The sequence below is a fragment of the Onychomys torridus genome, chromosome 5 (genome assembly GCF_903995425.1).
Source record: "Onychomys torridus chromosome 5, mOncTor1.1, whole genome shotgun sequence".
Classification (NCBI taxonomy): Eukaryota; Metazoa; Chordata; class Mammalia; order Rodentia; family Cricetidae; genus Onychomys; species Onychomys torridus.
Window position 1 is genome coordinate 87,584,291 of NC_050447.1, and position 25,962 is coordinate 87,610,252.

Sequence of the window (25,962 nt, forward strand, 5' to 3'; positions counted from 1 at the left end):
GGCTTTTCCAACATTAAGGACAGATGAGTGAGTATGAGCAGGAGATTGAACCTGTACTAGGTATCCTACCCTGCAGGGAAGGCAGGAACCAGCAATTATTCATTTACAAGGCAAGTAAGTGTTTGGTGTGTCTAAGTGTTTGTTGTGGGTTAAAAGGAGGGGAAGGTTATAAGATTTTGTCCTGCAGTAAGAGGAGAAAACGCCAAGGAAACAATACATCTCTGTAGTGTCCAGGCTGCACTGAACTTCTCAGCAGATTCTGGGCGCAGGGAAACTGGAGGGTTCTGGTTGGCATGTGGTGGTCAACGCAGAGACCCAGGAAGTGGCTGTGTGGCTTTGACACGGAAGAACAACCTGGCTGAGCAAGTTAATTAGCCAATCCAACCCAAGCTTTGGCTTCTCCCTCTCTTCAGCAGAAAATACTTAGTTACTTCTCACAGCCTTTATGAGTTTCACATAACACTCACACACCCAGGCCAATAGGATGTGAGGATGTCTTTCCTTAGTCATTTTGTAATTGTGTGTGTGTGTGTGTGTGTGTGTGTGTGTGTGTGTGTGTGTGTGTGTGACAGCCTTCTGCAGTTTTAATTCACGACTCTCATATAGCCCTAACCCTTAGCAGATGGGGCACCAGTGTTTCTTGTGTTTAAACTCAATGCTGTTTTAAGTCCAGCATAGTTGGCAAGATCTGAAACTCCTTTCTTCTAAACAAAAGCCAATCGTGTGATATTAAAGTCAACATGAAAGTGTCTGGGCCACTAACCGTCCCCTGTAAGGAGGAATGTAATTACTCTTATCCTTACTTCACACTGTGAATATTCTAACTCATCATAAACTTTCCAGTCCTTCTGAAAGACCATTACTTAAAGCTGTAGTGCCATTGAGTCTTGGTGGTTGGGTCCACCCTGTATGAAGTGGTCCTTGTTACTCACTTCTCAAGTGGTCTCTCAGGAACTTAATGTTTCTTCTCCTGGAAGTTGCCTCGAAGGGCAGCAAGGATGAAATAACTCTTGTGCTATATCTCACAGTCTCAAAGACATTGTCCTGCCTGTCCCACCTTCCTGTTAAGAATCAAAGACAAGCCTGATCCCTATGATGTGTAAATATGAGCTATTTCTCTGTCTATCTGAGGCCTGGGAATCCCTCATACCTTTCTTGTACTTTGGCAAAAGTAACAACAAATTCTCTGCACCATTGCAGGTCATAATGCTCAGCTGATTTGCAATCTGTAAGGAGTTATTATTGAGGGGCTAGAAAAAGCAGGCAGACTCTGGGCAACAGCAAAGCTAAGCTGGATCCAAGGTGCACTGGAGAAACACACACATACACACACACACACACACACACACACACACACACACCTCTTCCTAGTTTCTTGGCAGTTTAAAAAGATTTCAAACTAAAAGAATCAAGCAAATATTAAATACAGGGAAGGAACAGTTCTATTTAAATGTTCTGGGTTGGGAGGGAGATGGTTCAGTCAGCAAAGTGTGTGCTGTGCAAGTATGAGGACCTGAGCTTGTCTGCCAAAGCCCACAGAAAAATCTGGTACAATGGCACACACTTGTCATCTCAGCACAGGGAAGGTGGAGACAGAAGGGTCTCTGTAGTTCTTAGTCAGCCTGGCTAACCTATCTGGTGAGTTCCAGGTCTGTGAGACATCCTATTGTAGAATATTATTTTAAGATGTGTTATGTTTGTTTATGCTGTGGAACATTTGTTTAATGATGCAAAGATGTGTTGCTTTCTTTTATGTTGCATTTATTTAACTCTGTGAAGCTGCATTACTGTGCCTGTCTAAAACATCTGATTGGTCTAATAAAGAGTGGAATGGCCAATAGCAAGGCAGGAAAAAAGATAGGTGGGGCTAGCAGGCAGAGAGAATAAACAGAAGGAGAAATCTGGGAAGAGGGAGACCGAAGACCAAGAAAAGGAGGAGGAAAATATCAGGGGCCAGCCACCCAGCTACACATCCAGCAACTGAGTAAGAAGTAAAGAAAGGTATATACAGAATACAGAAAGATAAAAGCCCAGAGCAAAAGATAGACAGGATAATTTAAGAAAAGCTGACTAGAAATAAGCCAAGCTAAGGCCAGGCATTTATAAGTAATAATAAGTCTCCATGTGTTTTATTTGGGTGCTGGGTGGTGCCGCCCCCCCCATAGAGCAAAAAAGCCAAAGAGTAAGCAAACAACTACAACACCCTGTCTTAAACACAAGGGGAGTGGCTCCTAAGGAGTGACACCTGAGGCTGTCCTCTGGTCTCTACATGTGTGCATGGCCCCTCCCCCAATACAAAGTGGTTGTTCTATTCTGTGCATGTGCGTCTTTTTGCTACAGTGGGGTGATTCCTCAGTGACTGACTAGAGATAAGCATTTATAGTCGGCGTCTGCCTGTTCTACAGTCAATCACGCCTTTAATTTCTCCTTTGCAGAAAATCTTGGTTTCAAAACAAATTGGGGATGGTGGTGGTGGTCTGGAAACTAAAGGCTTGCAGATGGGAGTAATGGCCTCCATCAGTCACCTGCCCTATCAACTCTGACAGCTTCCTTTCACACGATGTTCCATGCATTTCTCAGTGATTGTAGGTGGGCCCCTCCCGGTAACGAGAGTTTCATGTGCTGATGGAGAGGTTGTGAGTTCAGGTGTCGGGAAGACTCTTCCAGTTGGCATAAAACATCCTGCCAGGAGCTGACAGCATCGCTGAACCTGAGGTTTTAATGAATGTGGCCCAGAGACAAGACGGAAGGAAAGGAGCAGGCTGCTCGGTGCCAACTGTCACAAATTCTGCGCGGTCTCTGGAGGCAAAGCCCTCATTCTGGTTTTTGTTTGTCTGTTTGCCTGAGGCAGGGTTTGTCTGTGTGGCTTGCCTGTCTTCACAGTTGAGGCCTCTAGAGCCCTAGCGTTGCTGGCATGGGTCATCACCCTCAGCCCGATCATTTTGACGACATACAAATGAAGCTGTGACTGCACTTCCCAGCTAGGAAGCTTACCAATCTGTTGGTATACTGATTCCTTTCCTGAGAGTCATTTCTGAAGGGGATGATTTTCTAAATCACACTTTCAAAGCATGACTAAGACTTGTGATTAGAACTCACAGTGGCTGAGCTAAATGAAACCCAGGCTGTGGCAGGAGAGAGGGAGGGAGGGAGGGGGAGAGAGAGAGAGAGAGAGAGAGAGAGAGAGAGAGATCCCTGGAACCTTCCCCAGAAGAAAGGGACAAAGATGGCAACATGCAGCCCTCTGAGGAGCACATGCCTCCTTCACAGTCCAAAGGCAATCAGCTCATACAACTGCAAATTATTTCCATGTTTTGAGAATAAGCCAGATGCTAATTTCAAGCATTTGAGCCCGGGTCACACAATGAAAAAAATATGTCTGGCTGACAACGTATAAACCACAGGACACAAGCACAGACGTCACAGGGCAGTATTGTGCTGTGTGCCCCTCTCCTATCTCAGCTGGGAGTCCTCTAACATGCCAGAAACTGTGGTTGGCATTCACTCACTGGAGCCATTCTGGTGTGTGTGTGTAGAAGTTTGACATTAACATCAAATGTCTTCCTCGATCTCTTCTTCACCTTTCTTTTTGAGACATTGTCTTTTCCCTGATCTGTGTCCTTCATCTACTTGGCTCAGCTGGCACGTCAATAAACCCCAGGAACCTCCCTGTTTCCTCCCCATCCCAGAGAGCCTAGGTACACACTGTCACTCTGACTTCTTGTGTGGGTCCTAGGAATCGAACTCAGTTCCTCATGCTTGTGTGGAAAGCAGTTTACTGGCTGAGTGATGTTTGGATATATCTGCTTCAACTATATGCTTGGCAACGGTAAGAGGTCACCTGTCTGATGCAGTTGGCCAGGCTGTAAGGAGTGTAAACACATAAGAGGTGGAGGAGGTTCTTCTAGACAGAAATGCGGAGCTAAAATGCTTTGGAATGCTTCGAAGAGCTTCTCTCTTCCCACAGGACTTCGCAGGTTTTCTGATCAGGGAGAATTCAATTACATGATAGTTATACCCCAAGATGCAAAGTTAAGGGATTACAGCACATCGCCTCACATGGTTTTAATTAAAATGCTAGGAATTAAAAAGAAGTGGAATGATGACTCTTAATCTGTCTGAATTATGTTTGATAAAAGACCTTAATTGAGATGACTCTAAAATGAGAAACACAAATATCCTAAATCTAGAATGTTTCATAGGATGTGAAGTGGAAACCAGATTTTTATGAGAGCCATTCTAGAAAGCGGCAGTAGTTCCCTCTAAGAGAGCTAAGTTACTGTACTGTGGAGCTTGGGAAGGGCAGCTGAGTTTCCAGGTGGAAGCATGCATTAGTGCCTCACATTGCCTGGTAGACACAGAACATCCAGGTAGACGTCTGGGAAAAAACGACCATCATGGTTATTGCACTAAATGAGACCCATCTACTTAGCAGCCAGTGATTTTAGAGGAAACCTATGAGAAACACATAAGAAAGTATTGACTGCTTTCCTCCTCTTTTATCTGTGTCATGTGTACACGTGTGTGTGTGTATGCGCATGTTTTGTATGTGTGCATGTACACAATTTTTTATATGTTAGATAACTGCTAAACAAATAAATTTTTCCATGTGGTATGGATGCCTTCCAAACAAACAATGGGAACATTATACATGCATGCAATTGTTGGAAACATGTTAAACTATAGAATAATATAATATCTGCACTATGAAATGTTGTTGATTGAGAGTAGCAATGACTAATCTGGATTTTTAAAGCATACTTTAAAACACTAAGTTAACATGTGATGGCTAATGCTGTTAACTTGACAGGACACAGAATCACCTAGGAGACCAAGCTCTGTGGATGTCTGTGAGGGAGCGTCTAGATTAGGTAGACTGAGAGAGGAAGACTGAGGGGCTTTCTAACAAGCCACACACCGCAAACATGGCTCCGAAGGTTTCACCCTTTCCCTCTCCCTTCCTAAAAGCTAGCCCTCCTGAGACACAACACCAAAGACCAGCAATCAAATTCATTATTTCACTACACTGGCTAACCTGTCCAATCAGGACTTACCAACTCGTCCTAACACAGATTTTCCCTTTTTCTCCTTGAAACCTCACTCCTGCAAACACACCTGCTGTCTGTCTGTCTGTCTTTGATCAGAGGCAGCCTCTCCCTGTTCTGAGCATCAGAGAGGAGGGAAGGGGTGCCAGGAACCAGCACTCCTCTCCCCGCTTCCTGACTGGATACAGCGTGACAATCAGATGCCTCCTGTTCCTCTTGTCTTTCCATCCCTGTCATGATGAACTGTGCCCCCAAACCATAATCCAGAATAACACCTCCTCCTTAAGCTGCTTACATCAGGTTGTGTCACAGAAATAAGAAAAGCAACTGATATGACAGAGTAATGAGTTTCACTATGCATTTTTCATTAGTCTGGATTTTCTGGGAAATGTTTAAATAACCACCAAATTTGGCTCACTGCACTCATACTTTATTTTGTTAAAATTGGGTGCTTAAAAAAGCTATTTATTCTTTTTTCCTATAAGCGTCACATACTTCTTAATACAGCAAAGGGATTCATCATGATTTCACATTTCCTGTGATTTTCTAACTTCTCTTCATTATCCTGAGTATTTCCCAGTAGAAATTTGGTATTTAATTCCCAGAGCCTCTTGCCTAAGTCCTTGCTCCTGTAGCTAGGAGCCTAGCTGGGTCTGGTCTTTCTCTACTCTGAGGTGGGATTTACCAGCATCTGCAGTGTGTAAACACTTCAAGTCTAGAAGCCAGAGACAACCAGGATGTCTTTCTTCAGGAAGCTGGTGTGTGGTGTGGGCTTTCTCCTTCATCTGTCTGGGTAGTCTTTTAGCTTATAGATGCTCAGAAATGAAGATGATTTTTTGTTTAAGGAGAGACAAAGACTGGGTGTTGGCCAAACTTGAAGGTGCAAGCAGGCTATAGCGGTAGGTAAGCCCCATCCTCACAGACATTACCATCAGAGATGCATGTGCTTCATCTTGTCACTCATGGGCTGCATGTCCCTGCAAACTGGCTCAGGAGAACCGAGGAAAAGAGCCCCACCACATGCAGAGTTTCAGCATGAGCTCCTCAGCTCCACGGTGGAGGCAACCCTAACAATTACTTGATCTAAGGGAAAAAACTTCCTTAATGGAGGAAAATTAGTTGCATGCTGCCTCACACCATTATCAATAGCGTTTAAAATGAGTTCCAGCTATGCTCCACATATTTATATTTTCATCTTAGGCAAGCTCAGGGCTGATCGAGTACATTTATTTTTAATAGAATCATGGAATCTTAAATGCTTGAAAGGCCCCAGAAGCTGTCTTATCCAATCACCTACCCCCTGAAGAACAGTATCGATAGCCCTCTCAGGCTTGCTAACAGAATGAAAGGGCTTATTTATCCTCTTTGCTAGATCCATAAAATGTAGTTAGAAGTTCCAAGCATTAGAATTGTAAGAAAAATAAAACTTTGCTGCAGTGACGGCTTTGTTCTCCTGACACAAGGCAATTAGAAGAATGTCATAAATGCATTTTTAACCCCTTGAGGCAAAGAGAACTGATAAAAAAAATACTATGAGTCACATGCACAAACACATGTGTGATTATTCTTAGTCATAATGTGTGCAATTAGTCTCAAATGCCTACTCTTGTCAACTGCTGGAAATACAAAAGCATAATGCATTTTATTACTATTGGGATATACAGAGCATTTTAAAATTTAATCTACTTTCTCTCTTTATTGGAACCAAGAGTTGAATGAGACTAGATGGCTGAGGGAGGGGAGGAAAAGGGTGAAGAAAGGAAATAACCCACATATGCGTGTATGTTTGTGCGCATGCATACAGGAACATAAATTGGTATGTACATGTGTGTTTATGTATGCTCACACATGTGTTTGTATTTTGTATAATGTTTGTGTGTGCATACAGGCATATGTATTTGTATGTACATATGAGTTTATGTATGCTCATACATGTGCATGTATTTTGTATACATATATGTTTGTATGTGTTTGTACATGGGGGTTGGGTGTGTACATACTTGTGTATACACACACTCACTCAAGCATCAGTTTTGTTTCAGAGCAGCAACCCAAACTGCTCTTTTGATGTTGATTAAAATCCTCATGTTGATGTGGATCTTTTGAGTGGTGTATTAGCCAAGAGCTATGAGGCTCTGCATCTCCTTCTACATCTGAGCCCAGATGCCAGGATGCAGACCTCTCTCCCATCACCAGAGAAGGTATTTGTGGATATGCTAGAAGTTTTGACCTAAGGGTTCTCCCAGTTTTAAATAACATATTTGTTTTTGCTCTGGGGTTTTCAAACTACAATATGAATGTTATTTAAGGCTCAAGAGTGGGTGTGTTACATTACATGCAGCATAAATGTTGCCGTTGCTCCTAAATGTGGACATTAACACACTCTGTAAAAGGTGCAATTATTACCATTGGGACAGAAATCAACAAACCTCACCAAAGGAATTTCCTAAAACTGCTATCGTAAAATCTGCGAGCGTTATGGATTTCATTAACATTTTACTCCCCGAGGATTCCCAATTGTATAATAACAGAAGTTCTTTAAATTTTCAGTACCGCAGACAGGAACAGCCTTTTCACCCAAAAACAGATGTGAGGCCATCAGCCTTCCCTTCTCATTGGTCCACAGATTTGGTGCTGGCTGGTAACTAAGAACACTTAATGGGCTGTCGTTTAGGTTACAGATATGAAAATGTAATATTATGAAAAGATAAATTAATAAGTAATAGACAGGCTTTGTAATCTCTGTTTCCTACTCTGGAATACATTGGAACTTAAAAGACAACAACAATAAACTTTTGATTGACATGCTTCAGGGGATCTAAAAATATGTCTGTGTGCATACTCTCCAGATGTGCTAATCTCATTCTCATTTACCCAGATCTTGTTGCTCAGGACTGACAATTCAGGACTGTTTCCGCTCCCCGGTTTCATCCTTATCTCTGTGCATTTTGAGTGTGATTGTATTTTAGACTTAAAATAACGTCTGTATTTGTTTAGCTAAAATAGTTCACTTTTAAAACCTAAAAATAGAGAAACTCAAGATAAGCAAGCAGGGAAGTAGTGATGTGACTTTTCTGAATAGGGTAAACAAATATATCTGTATTTTTGGGAAACAGAAGAACCAGGCTCCTGTTCAAAGAGCAGTATCTAGGAGCTTTAAAAAACACACACACACACAAAAACTGGTAGCAAATCACTTGTCCTTCACAAAGCCTGCCCCGTCTGATGACTCAGAGCTGGAGTCCAGGATGCTGTGAGCATCCTCTCGATGGCCACTTTTGGCTGGGTATGAAAAAGCAAACATCAATACAAATGTCTTTTGGGAGTTGGAACTATTGTGTGAGAAGGCACCTGGGCACTCTTGCTTGTACCCCTGGGGTTCAAAAACCTGCAAGTCACAGAGCAGTCCCTATGCCCACAACGTACCTACCCCTCACAGCTTGAGCCCTGCCCACACTAAGAAACTTCTCCACACATTATCCAGTCCTACATCACAGTTGTGGTTTCTACAGTGTTGATTCTAGTTAACAGACAGTCTACCAACCAGCAACTATGCAGGGGCCAGCTGGGACCCAAAGTGCTGCTGCTCTTGAGGACATCACCTTCTGATGGACACAGCTCTTTACGTAGCTTACTAAGAGCTGAGTAGGAACAAGGGTGTCAACATTATGATTTGCTGCAAATCTCAGGGTCAAAGAGAAAATGGTTTAACACCCACTTTCAGTCCTACACTTCCAGTTGAGGTATCCTAGGGAGGAGAAACAGTCTCTTTCAGGATGTAACTGTAAATGTGGGTTAAGAAAAAAACAAAGACACTGTCATTACAATAATGAGAAGACAAGACAGCAAGCTGAGTGCTGTACACAGCCTTCCAGCACAGTTCTTGGTGAACAACTGTGGGTCTTTCAACATTGTTTGCAAACATTATTCACGCTCTCTAGGGAGTGTTGACATGAATTGCTCATTAGCAAAATCATTTGTCTGATTTCTAAAACAGAATTAAGTGGTCAACTTGACCAAAGTTATTTAAAACATCTTGGTAACTTCTACATGACAAAACAGTCAGTTAAAGTATTGAAACAATTATGTCACATGAGTTTCTGTTTACTCCCAATCAAATCCACCCCTAAACCCCTGGAACTCTGAATTTAATGCATCTCTCATTATGACCTTCAAATGACCTGTAATGTGAAAGTCCAAGGTCTCAGAGACAAGCTTCAGGAAATGGGGCTCAAGGACCAGGAGCTTCTGCAAAATGTTCTGGAAGGAACACAGCCCAGGTATCAGTCTCGTGCAAAACACTGATCTATGTGGGAAGCAGAAGTCAGTGCAGATTCAGGGTAAAGGGAATTGCCAAGACTTACCTGGGGGAGTATTTTAAAGAAAATTATATGCTTTGCAGGTGAATATTTAGAGTACCAATAGTAATTGTGACAACACACACACACACACACACACACACACACACACGAATGCACATTGAACTGAACACCTGTATTTTCCCTAAATTGGCTAAGACTATATTTTACAAGCGTCATTCCACATTTGGGGAACCCAGTGAGCTATTTCTGTCAGTTCTCTAGTTACAGATTTATAAAGTATCATTTTATTGTAATTTCAGCAATTTGCTAATGATCTGAATGAGTTAATGCACCCCCTAGCGTGTCTGGTTTATAAACACGGAGTGTTTACAGTCAGAATAACCCTGCTGAATACACATTCTGGATTAGTCAATTTGGCAGATGGAAGCGATCGTGAGGAAAGCATTACAGATTGTAAACCCCAAAGATGCTGGCAATTTTGTGAAAACTCAAAAAACGATTTCATATGAGGTACCTGCTCTATACTCGACACCTGAGAACAAAGGATCCATCCAGAAAGCACAATAGAAGAGCAAACATTGTCTACAAATTGTTAAAACAAGTGGCAGTCTACAACTATAAGAGACATAAATCTCTTCAGTTTCTAACTTTCAATTTGGGGATATTCTAAAGGTTACAAGCAAGGACTTCAAGTCAAACACTCTTCTAACTGAGTAAGCAAGCACTTTTTTTCTACCTAAAAGATGATTAAAATGTATATTAGTGTTGATTACCAGAGAAAACATTACTTTATTACATGTGGTACTTGAAAGAAGTCCAACTTGTTTTGTCTTTGCTCTTAAAGACTGTGTGTGTGTGTGTGTGTGTGTGTGTGTGTGTGTGTGTGTGTGTGTGTATGTAGAGGCCAGAGATGAGACATGGGTCTGTCTATCTTGTTTTTTGACACATGATCTCTCACTGGTCATCTGGAGCTCTTCAAATGGACTAGACTGGTAGACCAGCAAGCCCCAGGCTCCTCCTATTTCCTCTTCTCAATGCTGAGATTACAGTCAACCTCCATTATGGAAGGGTTTTTTTTTTTTTTTTTTTTTTTTAAATGAAGGTTCAAGGTTGAACCCAGAACCTCATGTTTGCACAGCTATCTCCCCAGCCCCAATTCCATGCTTCTGGTTATCCTCGGGTTCCAATCTCACCGCATTATAACTGACCACTGCTTTCCCAGAGGCCTGCTCCAGTGTGAACTGTCTACACAAGGGCTAACTTACAAAACAGGATGTGGCTAAGGAGCCGACTGTCTTCTTCTTGTCTGGAGTATAACCTACTACTACATTTCTCTTTCCACAAAAGCCAACGCCTTCCCCTTTGGAGAAGAGTGAAGTTTATCAAATCATCCTACTTCTCAAGTCCTTGGGGGTGGGGTGGCGATCGATGAGTCCCTGGTGCCATTTTTATTTATCCGGGATCAGCAGAGTTCATTTTCCACCCAGCCTATGTCTCTTAGAGGAGCTTCTCTTTTTTTGTCTCCTGGCATTTTAATCAGGGAAAGTCACAGTTGTTTTGAGGAAAATGCTCCCAAGAGCTTTAATTAAAGCTGGAAGGATAAATCTGTTTACAGTGTGGTGAACACCATCATTAATAAAACATTGGAATAATTAACAAATTAAATTCTGCTTTGTGTGTGAATGGCTACAGTTAGGATCTATGAGACCCTGTCTCTTGAACAAATACAACATGATATATACTCTGTGTGGAAGAAAAGAAAATCACAGCCCGTGTTTCTCTGAGAGTCCTTGTGCCATGGGCTGGTGGGGCTTCAGTGGTTGAAGGCCACATCGCTGTTTTCTGGGGAAGGACCTCATTTCCGTGAGTCTAAGGTTAGGCTGTAATGATGTGTACGAAAGTAAGAATTTTGATTGCATCACAGTTAGACCGAGTTTGTGATTGCTTCATGAGAAACAAAGAAAGAAAAGGGTCATGTTAATAATCCAAGTAGCCTAGAAGACAGACTACAGAAGGGAACAATCTGGAAGAAATGAACAAATTTTACATTGTGCTCAACTGTGGGCACTAACAAGAGCTTTCTGTGAAGTGGCCTTGTGTGAGCAGGATATGGTCATTTGAGAACCTTCCAGTCAGGACTTCCCTTCATGTTTCTTCTTACCAGCAGCTCCTTGTCTTGTTTAAAAGCTTCCTGGCAGACCACGGATCTCACAGGAAGCTGTGGATGTTCATATCCACAGCTAACGATGTATTGTTGTTGTTGTTGTTTTTTTTTAAATGCTACTTGGTAATTTCCTAGAGAAAACAATGGGAACTGAAGGCTGTTCCTGTCTTTAAGGAAAGCCAGTTTCCAATGTTGGCTTATTAATTTAACACATGCAAGTATTTGTTCTAGTTGTTGCTACAGCAACGTGTTTTGTGGGGCATATTTCATGCAAAATGGGATAAAGCTGAAAATCAAGACAAATGTCATCTGCATAATCATGTGCATAAAAATAGACATATCCGTGTGTGCCGCCGTACGTGCTAGGCTGCGTGATTAGCGGCGCCTGCCTCGGCCCTTCATCTGAGTTACTCTGCACTTGTTAGTTAATTTATAAAACATCTATCTGATGAAAACAACCAGCCAACCACTTCCAAGGAGCTTCGGAAGAGCTGGAAGCACATGAAATTATTCATAATTAGGTGATGGGTGAATGAGAACTGCTTCTACCACGAACACAGACATAAGTGTGTAAATGAGCTCCGAGCGCCAAAGGAGAAGGACCGTTTGCCTCAATGTGAATGATAAGCTAAGCTTTCATGACGGCCCCCTTTTGTAGACACTGAGGGGTGAAGTCCCCACACATGGCCACCATAAGCATCTTCAGCTAGAGGGAAGGAGAGGACAGACTCTGGTGCTCATGAGAGAGACCCACATGTGTGAAGGAAAAGAGACCATGGAGTCACCACACTTGATAACGTGAAGAAGCACGTGGGGCTGGGAAGAGCAACAGACTTTAAGTCCAGGGTCCCACGAGTGACCAACACTTACTGGTTTTCCTCAGTTTCGGTGTCTCTATTTTTGAAATGGAGGAGTTTTAGTTCCTTCCCAGAATTAGGAGATTCAATCAAATATGCCTCCTGTTGACACAGGAAATGTGGCTCACTGATAGGGTGTTTGCCTAGCATTTAGGAAGCCTTGAGTTCCATCCCTAGCCCCACATAAAACCAGGAGTTTCGATCCATGTTTGCGATTCCCACACCCAGGAGGGAGAGGCAGGAGGATCAGAAGTTCAAGGTCATCTTCAGCTACATAGTGAGTTCAAGGCCATCTTGGCCTATAGGAGAGACCACCTCAAAAAGAAAAGTGTCCAAAAGCTGTTACGTGGCCAGGACATCTCAGAAGCAAACAAGAGTGGGGAATATTTTATGTGAGGCACCTCTGTCAGTGCATTCCCTGAAGAGTTTGCCCTTTTCCCTCCACAGAGGTAGGCTGAGTGAGGCTGGATGACAAGGAGTTGGCAATGAGATGTGGAATTTCAACAGCTTGGGTAACTGTCCCCAGTCTCCTTCCTCTTCTGCCTTGCTGACAGAGACATTTCAGATAACAGTAACCCCTTGCTCAGTTTGGTATGTAAAGGTCTGAGCCCCCAGCCAGGCTAGGGGTGGAGGAATATGCATAGAAATAAACCTTTTTTGGGGGGAGGCATGCTTCTAACCATACTATTCCATGAAAGAAAGGGTAGATGGCATTCTTCTGAAGCTATCTCAGAGTGTACTGAATGAAAATGATGTAAGATCCTATCTCTTTGACAAGTGCTTCAGGAGTGCCTATTTTGTCTCTGTTTCTGCCAATGAAGAACTGGTTCGTACAGAAGAACTGCTACTCTGGCAGTTTTCAGTTTCAGAACCCCTGCAGGACCACAGGGGCCCCATTATTGAGTAAGGTCCACGTTACCCAGAATAGAAAGGCATTACCATGCAGACATGCTTAGCACTGCAAAAATGCAAGCTTCCCCCAGAGGCTGCGTCTGTCATTCACAAGGAGCTGCTGGTGGGTTTGGAGACATGGAAAGACGAGCTACCATGAGCAAATTAATTTCACCTCTGGCTTCATCTCAAGCAGGCTTCAGCAATCCTGAGAGAGGCCTCATCTTTTCCCACCCTTTCCACATGGCTCCGTGTTATCATTCAGAGGTTAGCATGAGTTCAGTCTCCCATAATGGGCCTTTCACTTTAAGTGTATGTTAAACTAATATTGACCTTTGCAAAGTAAAACAGAATCCTGTATTTGTGCTCAAATGACTGAGACAGCAATGGACATGGGAGTGGATAAACTGTCTCAGTTTTCTCCTTGCATAAAGACTCTCTTTGGAGTTAGTCCATTTTACATATCAGGCAATAAACGAAAGACAGCCTCTGCCTACTATTAGGCCAATTGATTGGCACATACACAGACTATCCACATACACATGCTTCATTAAATAATGGTGTAGACCCCATGAACCCAAGCATGGGGCCTTGGGTGGTTACAAGATGGTTAATCATGATTGCCAGTGTGATGGGATTTAGAATCACAAAGGAAACAAATCTTCGAACATGTCTGCAAGGGATCTTCTAGATTAGGTTAATTGAGGTGAGAAGACATACCCTAAGAGTGGACAACATGGTGTAAGGTCCTGGACTGCATCAAAAGGAGAAAGAGCTGAGTACCAGCATCAATCTCTCTCTCTCTCTCTGCTTCCTGATACAATGTGACCAGCTGCCCCTTGCTCAGGCTGCCACATCTTCCTTTGCCAAGACAGATTGTGTCACCTGGAACTGAGCCAAAATAAACCCTTTCTCCCTTAAATTGCATTTGTTGGATATTTTGTTGCAACTAGAAGACAAATAATACAGGCGGATACATCCAGAAGTCAAGGTTGTGCAAGGATGGTTATTCTGAATGGTACCGGGGATGACTCCCGGGAAACAGAGACAGCACAAGACCTGGGGAGGAAGGCCAGTGGCAGGGTGTGGCTGCAGTAAGGAAGGATCTGGGAGCCTAGTAAAAGCATTAGCAACAGAGGCACTAGTGAAGATGCACATACGAGGATTCCATTCTTGTCCATGAACACAGTTAGCAGATGCCCTCAGTTAGCTTCACAGGACACGTACACTTTGCTTGCTCTACTCCAATCAAACCCAAAACCCAATACTTGTAGACAAAGATCTAAAACACCCTACAGACAGAATTCCTGTGTTCCATCAACGAGATAGAACTGTGGCAACACAGGAAGTGAACGTGTAGTTGTTGAGGGAAAAAAAAAAACAAAAAACTTATCTTCTAGTTGTGATGGAAGTAAGGTATCTACTCAAACTCTGGAAAGTGCAGTGAAGAATGTTTTTTGGAGCCACCTGAGCCAGCCCTGCTACTCTGCATGTGTGAGTGGATTGAATGGTGTTCAGGGTGGGTGGCAGAGCACCCATTTCTATTTGCCAGCCTTTCTAGATGCCTCACAGGTCTTCCAGCCCAGCTGTGCCCAGCCTTGTACCACCTACCTGGATCCACTCCCGATAAGAGTCCTGCCCTGGAGTCCAGCCATTTTCAGGGTAGTTCAGGCGGGAGCGCTCGACAGACCAGTTGGTGCCATACTGTGAGGATGCCGTGATTTGGTCAGAGTGGATCTCTCCAGATTCCATGCCCAGAGCCTCCATACACTTGAAATCTGCAGACAAATTAGGAAGGGCTGAAGACACATTTTAAAATTTAATGTGGCAAACTAAAGTGTTCACTCATGGCCTGGGGAGATGGTTCAGTAAGCGTTAGGCCCTGCATTTGATCCTCAGCACCCAAGTAAAAGGCAGCTCAGCCTGTGATATCAATACTGGGTATCAGATCCTTGGGGCTTGCTGGCTAGCCACCATAACCAGTCAGATTCACTGAGAGACTCTGTCTTAAAAGATACGGTAGACAGTGACTGAGGAAGACACAAACTTGATGTTAACTTAAGGTCCACAGAGAGAGAGGGAGAGGGAGGGGGAGGGGGAGGAGGAGGAGAGAGAGAGAGAGAGAGAGAGAGAGAGAGAGAGAGAGAACAGAGAGAGAGGGAGAAGGAAGGAGGGGAGGGGAGAGGGAGAGAGAGAACAGAGAGAGGGAGAGGGAGAAGGAGGGGGAGAGGGAGAGGGAGGGGGAGAGGGAGGGAGAGAGGGAGGGAGGGAGAGAGAGAGAGAGAGAGAGAGAGAGAGAGAGAGAGAGAGAACAGAGTTCATTATCAAAGTCTGGGAAAATATGCAACATCAGATTATTGGAACATGGCACCTATAATTATCTTTTCCTGAATAGGGATTTTTAAAAATAAGATTATGAATGTCAGCACCATTATTATTGACTCTTCCATGTGGGCTAAGGTTGACAAAATGCTGGTGGAGGCAGAGGGATGTGGTTTGGTTGATGAAGTGCTTGTGCGGCATGAACGGAGCCACATAGGTGGCATGCTAGCACTTTGTCATTGATGTGGTGGGGCACACCATCTGCAACCCCAGCATCCTGGAGTAGAGGCAGGAGGATCAGAAGTTCATGGTCATCCTCACCTACATACAGAGTTGGAAGCCAGTCAAGTATACATGAGACCATTTGTCAAAATAAAATAAATTAAAAATGAAGAAGAGAAAAGAAACGTTTTTTCTTAAACTGAAAATCTCAAGTTTGTTGAATCAACAGAAAACTGACCAATACATTCAACTAATGGAAATGTCACCTTTTTCTAAAATTTGTGTCCTCACAGATAAGGTTTTAACTAGCCAAATAAGTTAAGTGTAAAGAGAGTTTGAATTTTATTCGCCTTTTCATTTCCCAATCAGAATTGGTGCAGAAGACATCAGCATTCCTAGCAGAGCTCTGAAACACTCAGGTCCCCCCCAGGACTCCATCCCAAGCTGCAATCAGGTCAGCAAAACCAATGAAACACAGGTTTTTCTCCATCTGGCCTTCAAAAGAACCCTTAGCTGCATGAACTTATCAGTATTTCTTCTTTTCGTTTTATTTTTCTGTTGTGCGGTGGGGTTGCAACACAGGGAACTGAATCTAGGGACTCCTCCATTGCAGGCAAGTACTCTACCACTGAGTTGTTTGCCCTGCCCTGAGCATTTAATAAGATCTTTAAAAAATACATTACTCTTTTTGTTGGAAAAATATGGAAGACAAGTGGAAATACTCTCCTTTTACAGGCTGGCTCTCAGGCTCTACAGGTGTACTGCTTACCCAGCATGCACCAAGCCCTGGGTTCAGTCACTAACACTGCACATCCAGGTATGGTGCTGTACGCCTGTAATCCCACCACGTGGGAGTCAGAGGCAGGAGGCTCAGGAGTTAAAGGTTACCCTTGGTTATCAAGTGAGTTTCAGGCCAGCCTGGTATACATGAGACTGTCTTTAAAAAAAAAAAAAAAAATAGAACTGCTGAGATGGCACAGCAGGTAACAGCCTTTTCTGCCAGAATCCACATGGAAGGAGAGAACTGTAAGCCGTTCTCTGTGTGTCTCTCTCTTTCACACACACACACACACACACACACACACACACACACACACTCACACACACTAAATTAATTGATTTAAAATGTAAAAAAATAAAAACATTCGTTTACACATCCTTTTTAAAAAAACTTTATAAGAAAATGGAACTGGGTCTCCCAGGGTCTCCTACAGCCAGCATCCTTGCATGGACGGCTCCGTGTATCAGCCACCCTTGGCTGGTTCTGCCAGGAATTGTCCTTTGTAGTTGCTGACACCTGTGCCAGGGAAGCCTCCAGGTCACCTCTCATTGTTTCCACGTGGTGTCCAGTCATTTTCCACTTCCCTAACTGCAGAGGTTCACACATAATTTTATGGAGGAAATACAGCAACTGATATTTTTCCAGTTGACACTCACACACATTTTTTTTTTTTTCAGAGAAAAACAAACACTGAGCACCAGAGTTCACAGAACATGTCTTTAGTGTTTCGTGTGGCCGCAGGTGTATGAGAAATAATGGGCAGTGTTCACTACAGGGCTTTGTGAGATGAATCCATACTGACCTTCAGAGATGCTGCTCTGCAGCACACTGTAGTTGGCTGAGAAACCTTCCTTTGCAATTGCGCTGTCGGTGTAGAAGACCATGGATAGAATGCCCGAAGAGGAACGGATTCGGCCAGGTGTTTTCTGCCCACAGTAGCGCCCAATGTGAGGGCCAACTGGAAAAGAGAGGCACATTGAATGTCAGACTGTCTTTTCTTCAACAGGAGATGCAAAAATAACCATTTATAAGCACGGGTCTCAGCAGAACACAAAGACTTTGTGGCCTAATGTGAGTGTCCCTGGTTAACTGGTGAATAGTGCACATATACTGGATGAATCTGTGCAGAGGGTTTGGAAAGGTGCGCAGACAGGCATTCACAGGTGCAATCACACCCCCCCAAGTCATCGCAGTTGTTCTCAGGAATGGAACAGGTTGGGGAGATGGCTCAATGCCACAAAGACCAGAGTTCAAATCTCCAGTATCTATGTACAAAACAGTGAGGGTGTGGTATGGCAGCCCAGCTGTAAGCCCAGAGCTCAGTAGGTCAAGGCAGAGCTCTCAATGACAAGTTGGTGAGTGGTCTCTGTATTCCATGAGAGTTCCTGCCTCAGAAAATAGAGTAGAGAGCAATAGAGGAAGACACCCAATGCCAGCCTCTGGCCTCCACATGTACCAGTACACACATACACACTGACATATATGAGAACACATGTTATACACATATACACACAGGGCATATACATGTAAAAACAAAATGAAACAAAAGCAAAGTGGTGACCTGAGGTTTCCCTCTGGCCTCCACACAAGTACACATACACACATACACCAGAGAGAGAGAGAGACAGAGAGAGACAGAGACAGAGAGACAGAGACAGAGACAGAGAGAGATCTTTCAATTGCAAAGAATGAAATTCAGTCCAAGCTGTTTCTACAGCTCAGCAGGGAAAGACTCCAGTTAGGCAAGGTCCAGGATGTATCACTTCTCCTTTCCCCAGTAGAGAACCTGGAGGAGACATAATGTCCCAGGAAGCATCCAGGGTCACACAACCCAGATTTCCTTCCTCATTCCGTTATGCAGCCCTGGATCCTGAGCTACCCACATCACACACTCAGACAAAAAGCTTTGACAAAACACTCCTCAGGGCTGAGTCCACCAACTAATAGATAATTCTAACCATCCAAGACTTACAGACTACAAACACTGATGTTTTATATATAAATTACAACCAAAATGAATGGATAATGTGTTTTTCTGATTTCTGATTGTTTTTAACTCTTCCAAACCCAGGAATGGGGATTGCACTACACTGTGTTTAGTGGAAATAGTCTACAGCAACCATTTGTGCCCAGCAGGAGATCTGTCTGCCCTAGGCCATGAATGGCCCAGAACACTGACTAGTTTGTGTTAAAGTCAAATTCTGATTTGGCTCATGTAGTTGTGCCTTTGCTGAAATGTTTTAGCCCAACCTTGGCAATGAGTCACTCAGTGCAGAAGCCCCATGTAGCTGAGGGACCTCTCCACTGATCTGCTCAGATCAACAAGACAGAAAGGCAGCCACTTTCTCTCCAGTCTTTTTATCTCACATATGGTAAAGACATACCAGATGGCTTGGATTTTGAAGGACAGTCTGTTGTTGATTATTTTCCAGCCCCAGAAAACCACAGTTCTGCACTTCAGCTAAGACTTATAGCTCCACTTAAGGATCCCAGCAGGTAGACTTCCCCTGTTCCCTGGGGTGAAAAGGACAGGTCTTCAAAAGGGACATGGGTGTCCAAGGACTAAGCATGTAACTGGTGCTGAAGGCAGCCTTTGGGGGTAAGGTGATTCAAATATGATTGCAAAAGTGAACCCCACAAGAGCTGTTCTTCCCAAAGGTCCCAGGAACCACTGACTTTCTCATGGGGAGACCATCTGAACACTTTGTATTTTAGAGTATGTAGATCCTTGACTGATAGGTTTTGAGTTTGACCAACCCTCTTAAACCACACACAAAACTGAGGTGGTTCACATAGTTGAGTTTATTTCTCTTGTCTTTGAGAAAGGTTTAATGTATATCCTAGAGTGGCCTCAAACTCACTGTGTACTGACAATGACATTGACCTTATGATCTTTCTGCTTCGGCCATTAGAATTACAGGCTTGTCCCACTATGCCTGGCATATGAAGTGGGGATAGAACCCAGGGCTTCATTAGATGAAGTAAGCAAATCTACCAACTGAGCTCAATGCCCAGCTTTGACACAATACTCTTTCTGTATACACAAATCTGGGCCTTTGTGTATCCTAGGTAAGCCCTCTACCCACTAAGCCTCAGCTCTAATCCCACCATGCATTACTCTGGATAGCCAATTACTTGATGTGTTCAAAGTCATCAACCAGACTGAATTCAAAGACTCTTCTTTCAGCCATCACCCTCTCTCTGGAAAAGAGAGAACCTGGGGTGTAATATGGTTTATCATGAGGAAAACACAAGGGATTCCCTGGAGGGAGACTGATAATGATCATGGAAAGAGCATCTCACTGGTCAATAGCTTTGAATGTTGCAAAGAGAATTTTGTTACATTTGCCTCAGAAAATGGAAGCCTCATTGTTTCCGCTTCTTTTCAGCTTAAACTTGGCCTGGATTTCTTCTCCAAGTGCTAGCTCTGTGCCAGGTTTTCTTCATTCGGGATGGGAGGCCCTGCCACTAATTCAACGCCTCTTTTCTTGGCCAAGGAGCTCCAGGTTGTCCACAATGTATGCACAAAAACCATCTTGCTGGAGCCAACAACTCAGTTCTTCCCTTGCCTGCGTAAGAATCCCATTTTGGACTGCAGTTATAAATGGGAGGCTTGATGTTCATTCATCCTCTGCTCATAGTTCCCCTCATTTAAATTCCGTTAGTGTAGTTTTCATAATCTTTTACTTTAGTTTGTAGGCAAACTTTTACAGTCTTAATCCTTGGGTTGTTCCTCAGTCACCACAGCCCCTGACCTTCCCAGTCAACGCTGGCGAGGGAAGCGGCAGTGCCCGTGGAAGCTCTGACAGCCATCCTCCCCCTCCTCTGTCACCCATTCCTCTGGGGAGGGTGGCAGGGGGAGTCTCTTTGAAAGAGGAAACAGAAGAGAACTTGTCTAATGCAGACTCATAATTTAGAGAGTCTCCATGACTCACTGGTTTATAATGTTGGAGGCATGCTGGGAAAATCTGCCTTCTGTCTTTTAGAACATTGCCCCTAGACAGATCCCTGAACGTCTCCTTAGGAGCCTTCAAGATATGAGAGTGTAAGGCTCTGGCGACAATAATACAAAGAGGTATTGAATTTTCGTGAACAACAGGGGGACCTCAGCTTCACAAGCTAATGCAATATTGATCTGAGCCGGGAGGACAAGGCGCTCTCATGCTCAACGTGTGTGCTCATTTGTGTTGTATTCGGAGAGGGCTACTGGGTTTCTTCTTTCTGTAATTGTAGACCCAAAGGCCAAAGAGATGGATGAAAATGATCACCAAACCCAGAAGTTAATGCATAAAGTGCATCACTGAGGACTTCAGGAAGGGGGATGTACAGGCTTTGAACCGCAGGACCCTAGTCCCATCAAGTTAGATGTGCCGGTGACGGTATGTCTGTCCTTAGAAAACAGCACCTCACTCCTTTATTCTTTCCAATAATCACAGTCCTGCCTCAGAATGAAGATAATGTGGTCTTCTGCATTCTGATATGAAAAAAAGCAACAATCAAATGTAAAGAATCTCTTTTGAGACGGTCTGGTACTTGCTGTGTTGCCTAGATTAACCTTGAACTCATAGTAAACTTGCTCAAGCCCTCCAAGTGCTGGGATTACAGGCATAGACTGCTATGCTGGCTAAAGCAGGTACGTCTAGTAAGAGATTAATAAAACAGAAAGGAACCATTTCATAGGCTCAGACCTAGAAGACAGACCACTTCACTTTTCATAAATCAATAAGCCTATTGGTAGAATCTTTAGAGTTTGCACATTGGCACATCTATTTCTACCCACATAGACTATCCACATCTTTAGACTACTTTATATGTAAAAGTAAATAAAAACAACAGCACTCATCTAGCTCTTAAGAAACTCATTCCTGACTCAGCCGATCAGTTCTGCAATGTCAGTGACAACCTAGTTCTGGCCTTTCTTCCCAGCTCAGGCAGAAAGCTGGCACGCCGGTAGTGTGAGCTCCTCACTCTCCAGCTCCATGTCCAGGCCACACTCATGCAGTATTCCTTTGCAGGGGCAGGGTTGGCACTCTACACCAATCCCTTCAGAACTCGTGGACTCTATGTGAGCTTCTGGAGAGTGAGAGGTGGAGATGTGTGATTCACAACCCACATGCCTTGAATTCAGAGTTTCAGAGTCGACTGCTTTTCTTCAAAGTCCATTGTGTTGATGGGTAGCTTTCAATTACTTAGTCATTTCATTCGATGTTTATGGTAAGATGGAACATAAAGTCATGCGATGGCTAAAAGCCTCCTGCACCTTTTGGATGTTGTTTCTGGAAAAGATGCCAGAGACTACGTCTATTGGCATGGGGATTATGAGTGTTGAACTACAGTAACAAAAATGTTTCTAGTGCCATAGACAAAGAGCCAGGCAGGTCAGTTTCCATTTTCTCTATAAAAGAGAAAGATACAACCACACAGTTGTGCTGGTGTTGACTAGATGAGGCCAGGTAACTATGAAAAAATATGCAAAGTTTTTGTGTTAGGGAAGTGGCTCAGATGATTTAGTGCTTGTCTAGTGTGTGTGAAGCCATGAGTTCAATCCCCAGCATGGCATAAACCAGGAATGCCTGAAATCCTAGTACCGGGAAGATAGAGATGAGAGGATCAGGATTTTAAAGTCATCCTCAGCTACATTGTAAGCTTGAGACCAGCCTGCACTACGTGAGAATCCTGTCTCAAGAACAAAATAATGACTTCTTCATATTCCAAAGCCATGCTCTCTGGAAATGAGTCAACTTTGCCATAGTTCAAACCACGGGTGCATAAGGCTGGTAATTCTTATATTGTTCTTAGTTTCAACACAGTGATTTTCTAGAACCAGAAAATTACCACTTTAAGAAACCCTTGACACTAATAACAATGTGCCTTTTTCTAAAAGTCTTCTAAATAAGTTGGTTGATGGGACCTCCTCCTCAGATGTCACTTTAAATGAAAGTTCTAGAAAGGATAGCCACAAGTTTGGGTTGTGAACAAATAAACCTATTATTACACATTCCGACTATTGTTACCACATTATTATGATGCTGTTTTCCTAATTATCAGATTGAGTGCTTGGAAAACAATCGGCGCTATATTTGAGAAAATCTCATTATCTAATGAAGAGTTCCTGTAAGATCATTATAACCTTCTTCATAAGGTAAAAGAAAAAGAACAGATCAAACCAATGTTAACTCACTCATTTACTAAATGATAGTGAAAGGCTCCTCTAACACTAATATTTGTCTCCGCTGTTTACTGATAAAATGACTAGAGTTTCAATGTCGTCTTCAAATACCATAAGCAGTTGCCTTCATAGTCTGCCTGCTCTCCTCTCACAGAGTATTTGGCTTAAGAACACTGTCCTAGCATTGTAATGGTGGCTGTACATCTGCAGCTGCCAGCCACTGAGCCCTTAGGAGTAGTCCTTTCAAATACACGAAGCAGATTCTCCAGGGAATCTTAGCAGGATATTGGGCTAGGTGCAATATCAGCAACGTGGCTGCAACAAGTTCTTGATACTGCCCCCTTTGCTTAGAATCATTGTGGGAGCCCATTTTCAGGTTCCTCGTGGCTCTCTACCCAGCAGGTCCTCATAGAGAGGATAATTAGGACCACCGGCCTGAGTGCAGGTGTCTGAGATGGTCTGCACTTGGCTGTGCTAGGGGAGGTCTTTTGCTCCACCCCCTTGGCGTCTCTATAAATACCCTGGGGCAGAGACAGTCGGGCCTGTTGGAAAAGGTTCCAGGCTCTCTTGAGGCTGTCCTTTATTTTCTATCTGTTTATCTCCGCACTATAAATCCTTCTATCTAATATTTCCTGCTGCTCACACTCAAGGAAACTCTGGGGAACTGTGGGGTTGGTGGGTAAACGCCCTGCACTTCATGTGGATTTTTGTTTCACTTTCTAGTTCTCCAGAAAATTTCACAGATTTCTGCATGCCTACTTCCCCACCTCTTTCAAACCCTGCTTAAATGGTTCAGTCTTACTGTGGTCTGGCTTGACCATCCCATTCAGAATTTTAGCTACACCTCTCCTTCCTGATATCCCTTCCTCTGCATCCCTTAATTCTGCTCCACTCTCCCTCTCTTATTTCTAAAATGAGCGATTTGATGGAAATGATGTTTTAATGAACAGAAATAAGGTGGTTGGGCAAACTATGCATTGTTCCCCAGGCTGTCACAGAAAACACTGAGGACTTTGAACTATCTTTCATGGTCTCCACTGGCTATGTACACAGTGGAGTTAGGACATGTCATTGGAAAGGCCTTTCTAATCATCCTGCCATCCCTGCCCTTCACAGTTTCATTTTCTTTCCCCTTGTCATTATTGGCTGTTTTTAAGAAAGATGTGTGCATTATGACATTTATAAAATATTCCTCCTTTTTGAGGGATTTCCCATCTGTTCTTAGACGGTACCTTCAGGGAATCCATCCCAGATCTCCAGCCGGTCGTAACGACAGAACATTCCTCCAGGAGGATTGGAGTCTTGCTCCAGGTCAAAACTTTCAAACTCCAGGATAATCTCAGACATCTTCGGTGCAAAGATGATGTAGGTACACTCCAAGCCGTTGGGGTATTTTTCAGGGAACCCGGGGGACTTTATCACTCCACTAGGTGCTGTATAGTTCTGAGAACATTCGGGACCTGTGAGCAAGAGACGAAAGAGCACCATGAAAATTTCTCAACTGCACAAATAGTGAGGGGAGAAGGCAGAGGATTTCCAGAAGTCCACCATCACCATCATCATCATCATCATCATCATCCTCGCCATCCTCGCCAGGCACTGCTTAGCCATTCCCTAACATCGACTGACGTGTTAAGTCAGGTAAGGTTTACTGTGCTCATCGTAGTGACTGATCTGTGTAGAGCCATTGAAAGGAATCTGCTGTTCCAGGCCACCCCCCCCCAAAAAAAAAGAAAAGAAAAAGAAAAAAGGAGGGGGGACAATATAATCATGTGAGAGCAATGAGTAAGTAAGCTGCAGAAATCTCGACAGAGCCCTAGAGAAATAATTACAGCCCCTTCAAGCTCAGATCTTTAAATCTCAAGGCTGACAGCCGTTTATTGGTGAAATAGAACATTTACAGAGGCGAGGGAGAGGATTCAGCCCCGAGAGTTTGGGTTTCAGATTCCCCTGGCAGTGAGTCGGTCACTCTGCCAGATGTGACCTCTGTCTCTTTGACAAACTGAATGTGAAAGGGAATTCATACATGGACCCCGGGTGACTTGACCCACTCTGAGCGGTGTTGACACAGGTGCGTGTCAACGTGTGGCAGTTAGCGAGGGCACCATAAACTGTGATTACAGCCCCGATGCTGGGCGTCACCTGATATCAACACTGACACTATAACCTTCCCCCAAGAATCAGCTGTGGTGCAGTACACCATCCTAAATGTGCTTGTTTCCAGGCATGTGCATAGAAGGTGCATATTTACAATGTGTGATTTTAATAGCTCTTCAGGGTTATCAAGACTCTGCATACTGTGGTGATTTGCGATTGCCAAACAAGAGGAGGTAGGCATACACTGCAGGCTGACTTTGCAGCTATGTGAATGAGCAAGATTTCAGTCTATGGCCTCTATCTAGTACCAAACAGGGCAGGGTTGTCTATGTGGTGGAAAAGCCAGCTTTCCCTTATGGCCATCATTGTTCTGATCTTCAAGTAGACACTCTTAAGTAAAGCAGAGAAAATGGGACACCCCTTCCCTTTTAAAGATCTGTTTACTTTATTTTTATGTGTATGGGTAATTTGCCTGCATATATACATACCACAGGAGTACCTGGGGCCCACAGAGGTTGAATTAGCCTGGAATTAGAGTTATGGATGGTTGTGAGCTACCATACCAATTCGAGGAACCAAACCCAATTCCTCTGCAAGAGCAAAAAGTGCTCTTAACCACTGGGTCATCTCTCCAGCCTGGATGTGCAAGTTATCTTCTCTTCCCTGTCTGGCTGTGACTCACAGGCCCATGTAAGAATTCCAAGAGTTGGTGAAATAAGGTGACAAGTCAAGACTGTTTCTTGCATCGTGGTGTGCATGTGCACGTGTCTGTGAGCATGCATGCAGTGGCCAGAGGATGCTATCCACCTGGATGTTTTGAGACAGGGCCTCTTACTTTTACCTGGAGCTCACCTAGGGTCCACAGATTAGCTAGTCTGGCTGACCCATGACCTGAATCTGCCTCCCCAAGCATGTTCCATCACAACAACATTTTACTTGGGTGTTGGGGATCGAACTCAAGTCCTCATACTTGTAGGACAAATACTTCACTGACTGAGCCATCTGCCTGGTCTGACACTGTTCTGAATTCTGAGTAGCCTTCTGAAGGGCCCAGTGACTCAAGTAACTTCTTAGACATCAAAGCAGATGTTT

At 43.6% G+C, this 25,962-nt stretch overlaps 1 protein-coding gene across 7 annotated transcripts in view; it reads right to left on the reverse strand.

Annotated features, from left to right (window-relative positions):
* Nrp1 (neuropilin 1) overlaps positions 1–25,962 on the reverse strand; it is a 155,351-nt gene that overhangs the window by 58,710 nt on the left and 70,679 nt on the right. For all 7 annotated transcript variants that reach the window (XM_036187526.1, XM_036187527.1, XM_036187525.1 and 4 more), the window contains 3 exons: positions 24,006–24,233; positions 17,407–17,562; positions 14,891–15,057 (listed from right to left, as the gene is read on the reverse strand). In XM_036187526.1, coding sequence (XP_036043419.1) covers positions 14,891–15,057; positions 17,407–17,562; positions 24,006–24,233 — 551 coding nt within the window. The remainder of the gene's footprint in view (positions 1–14,890; positions 15,058–17,406; positions 17,563–24,005; positions 24,234–25,962) is intronic.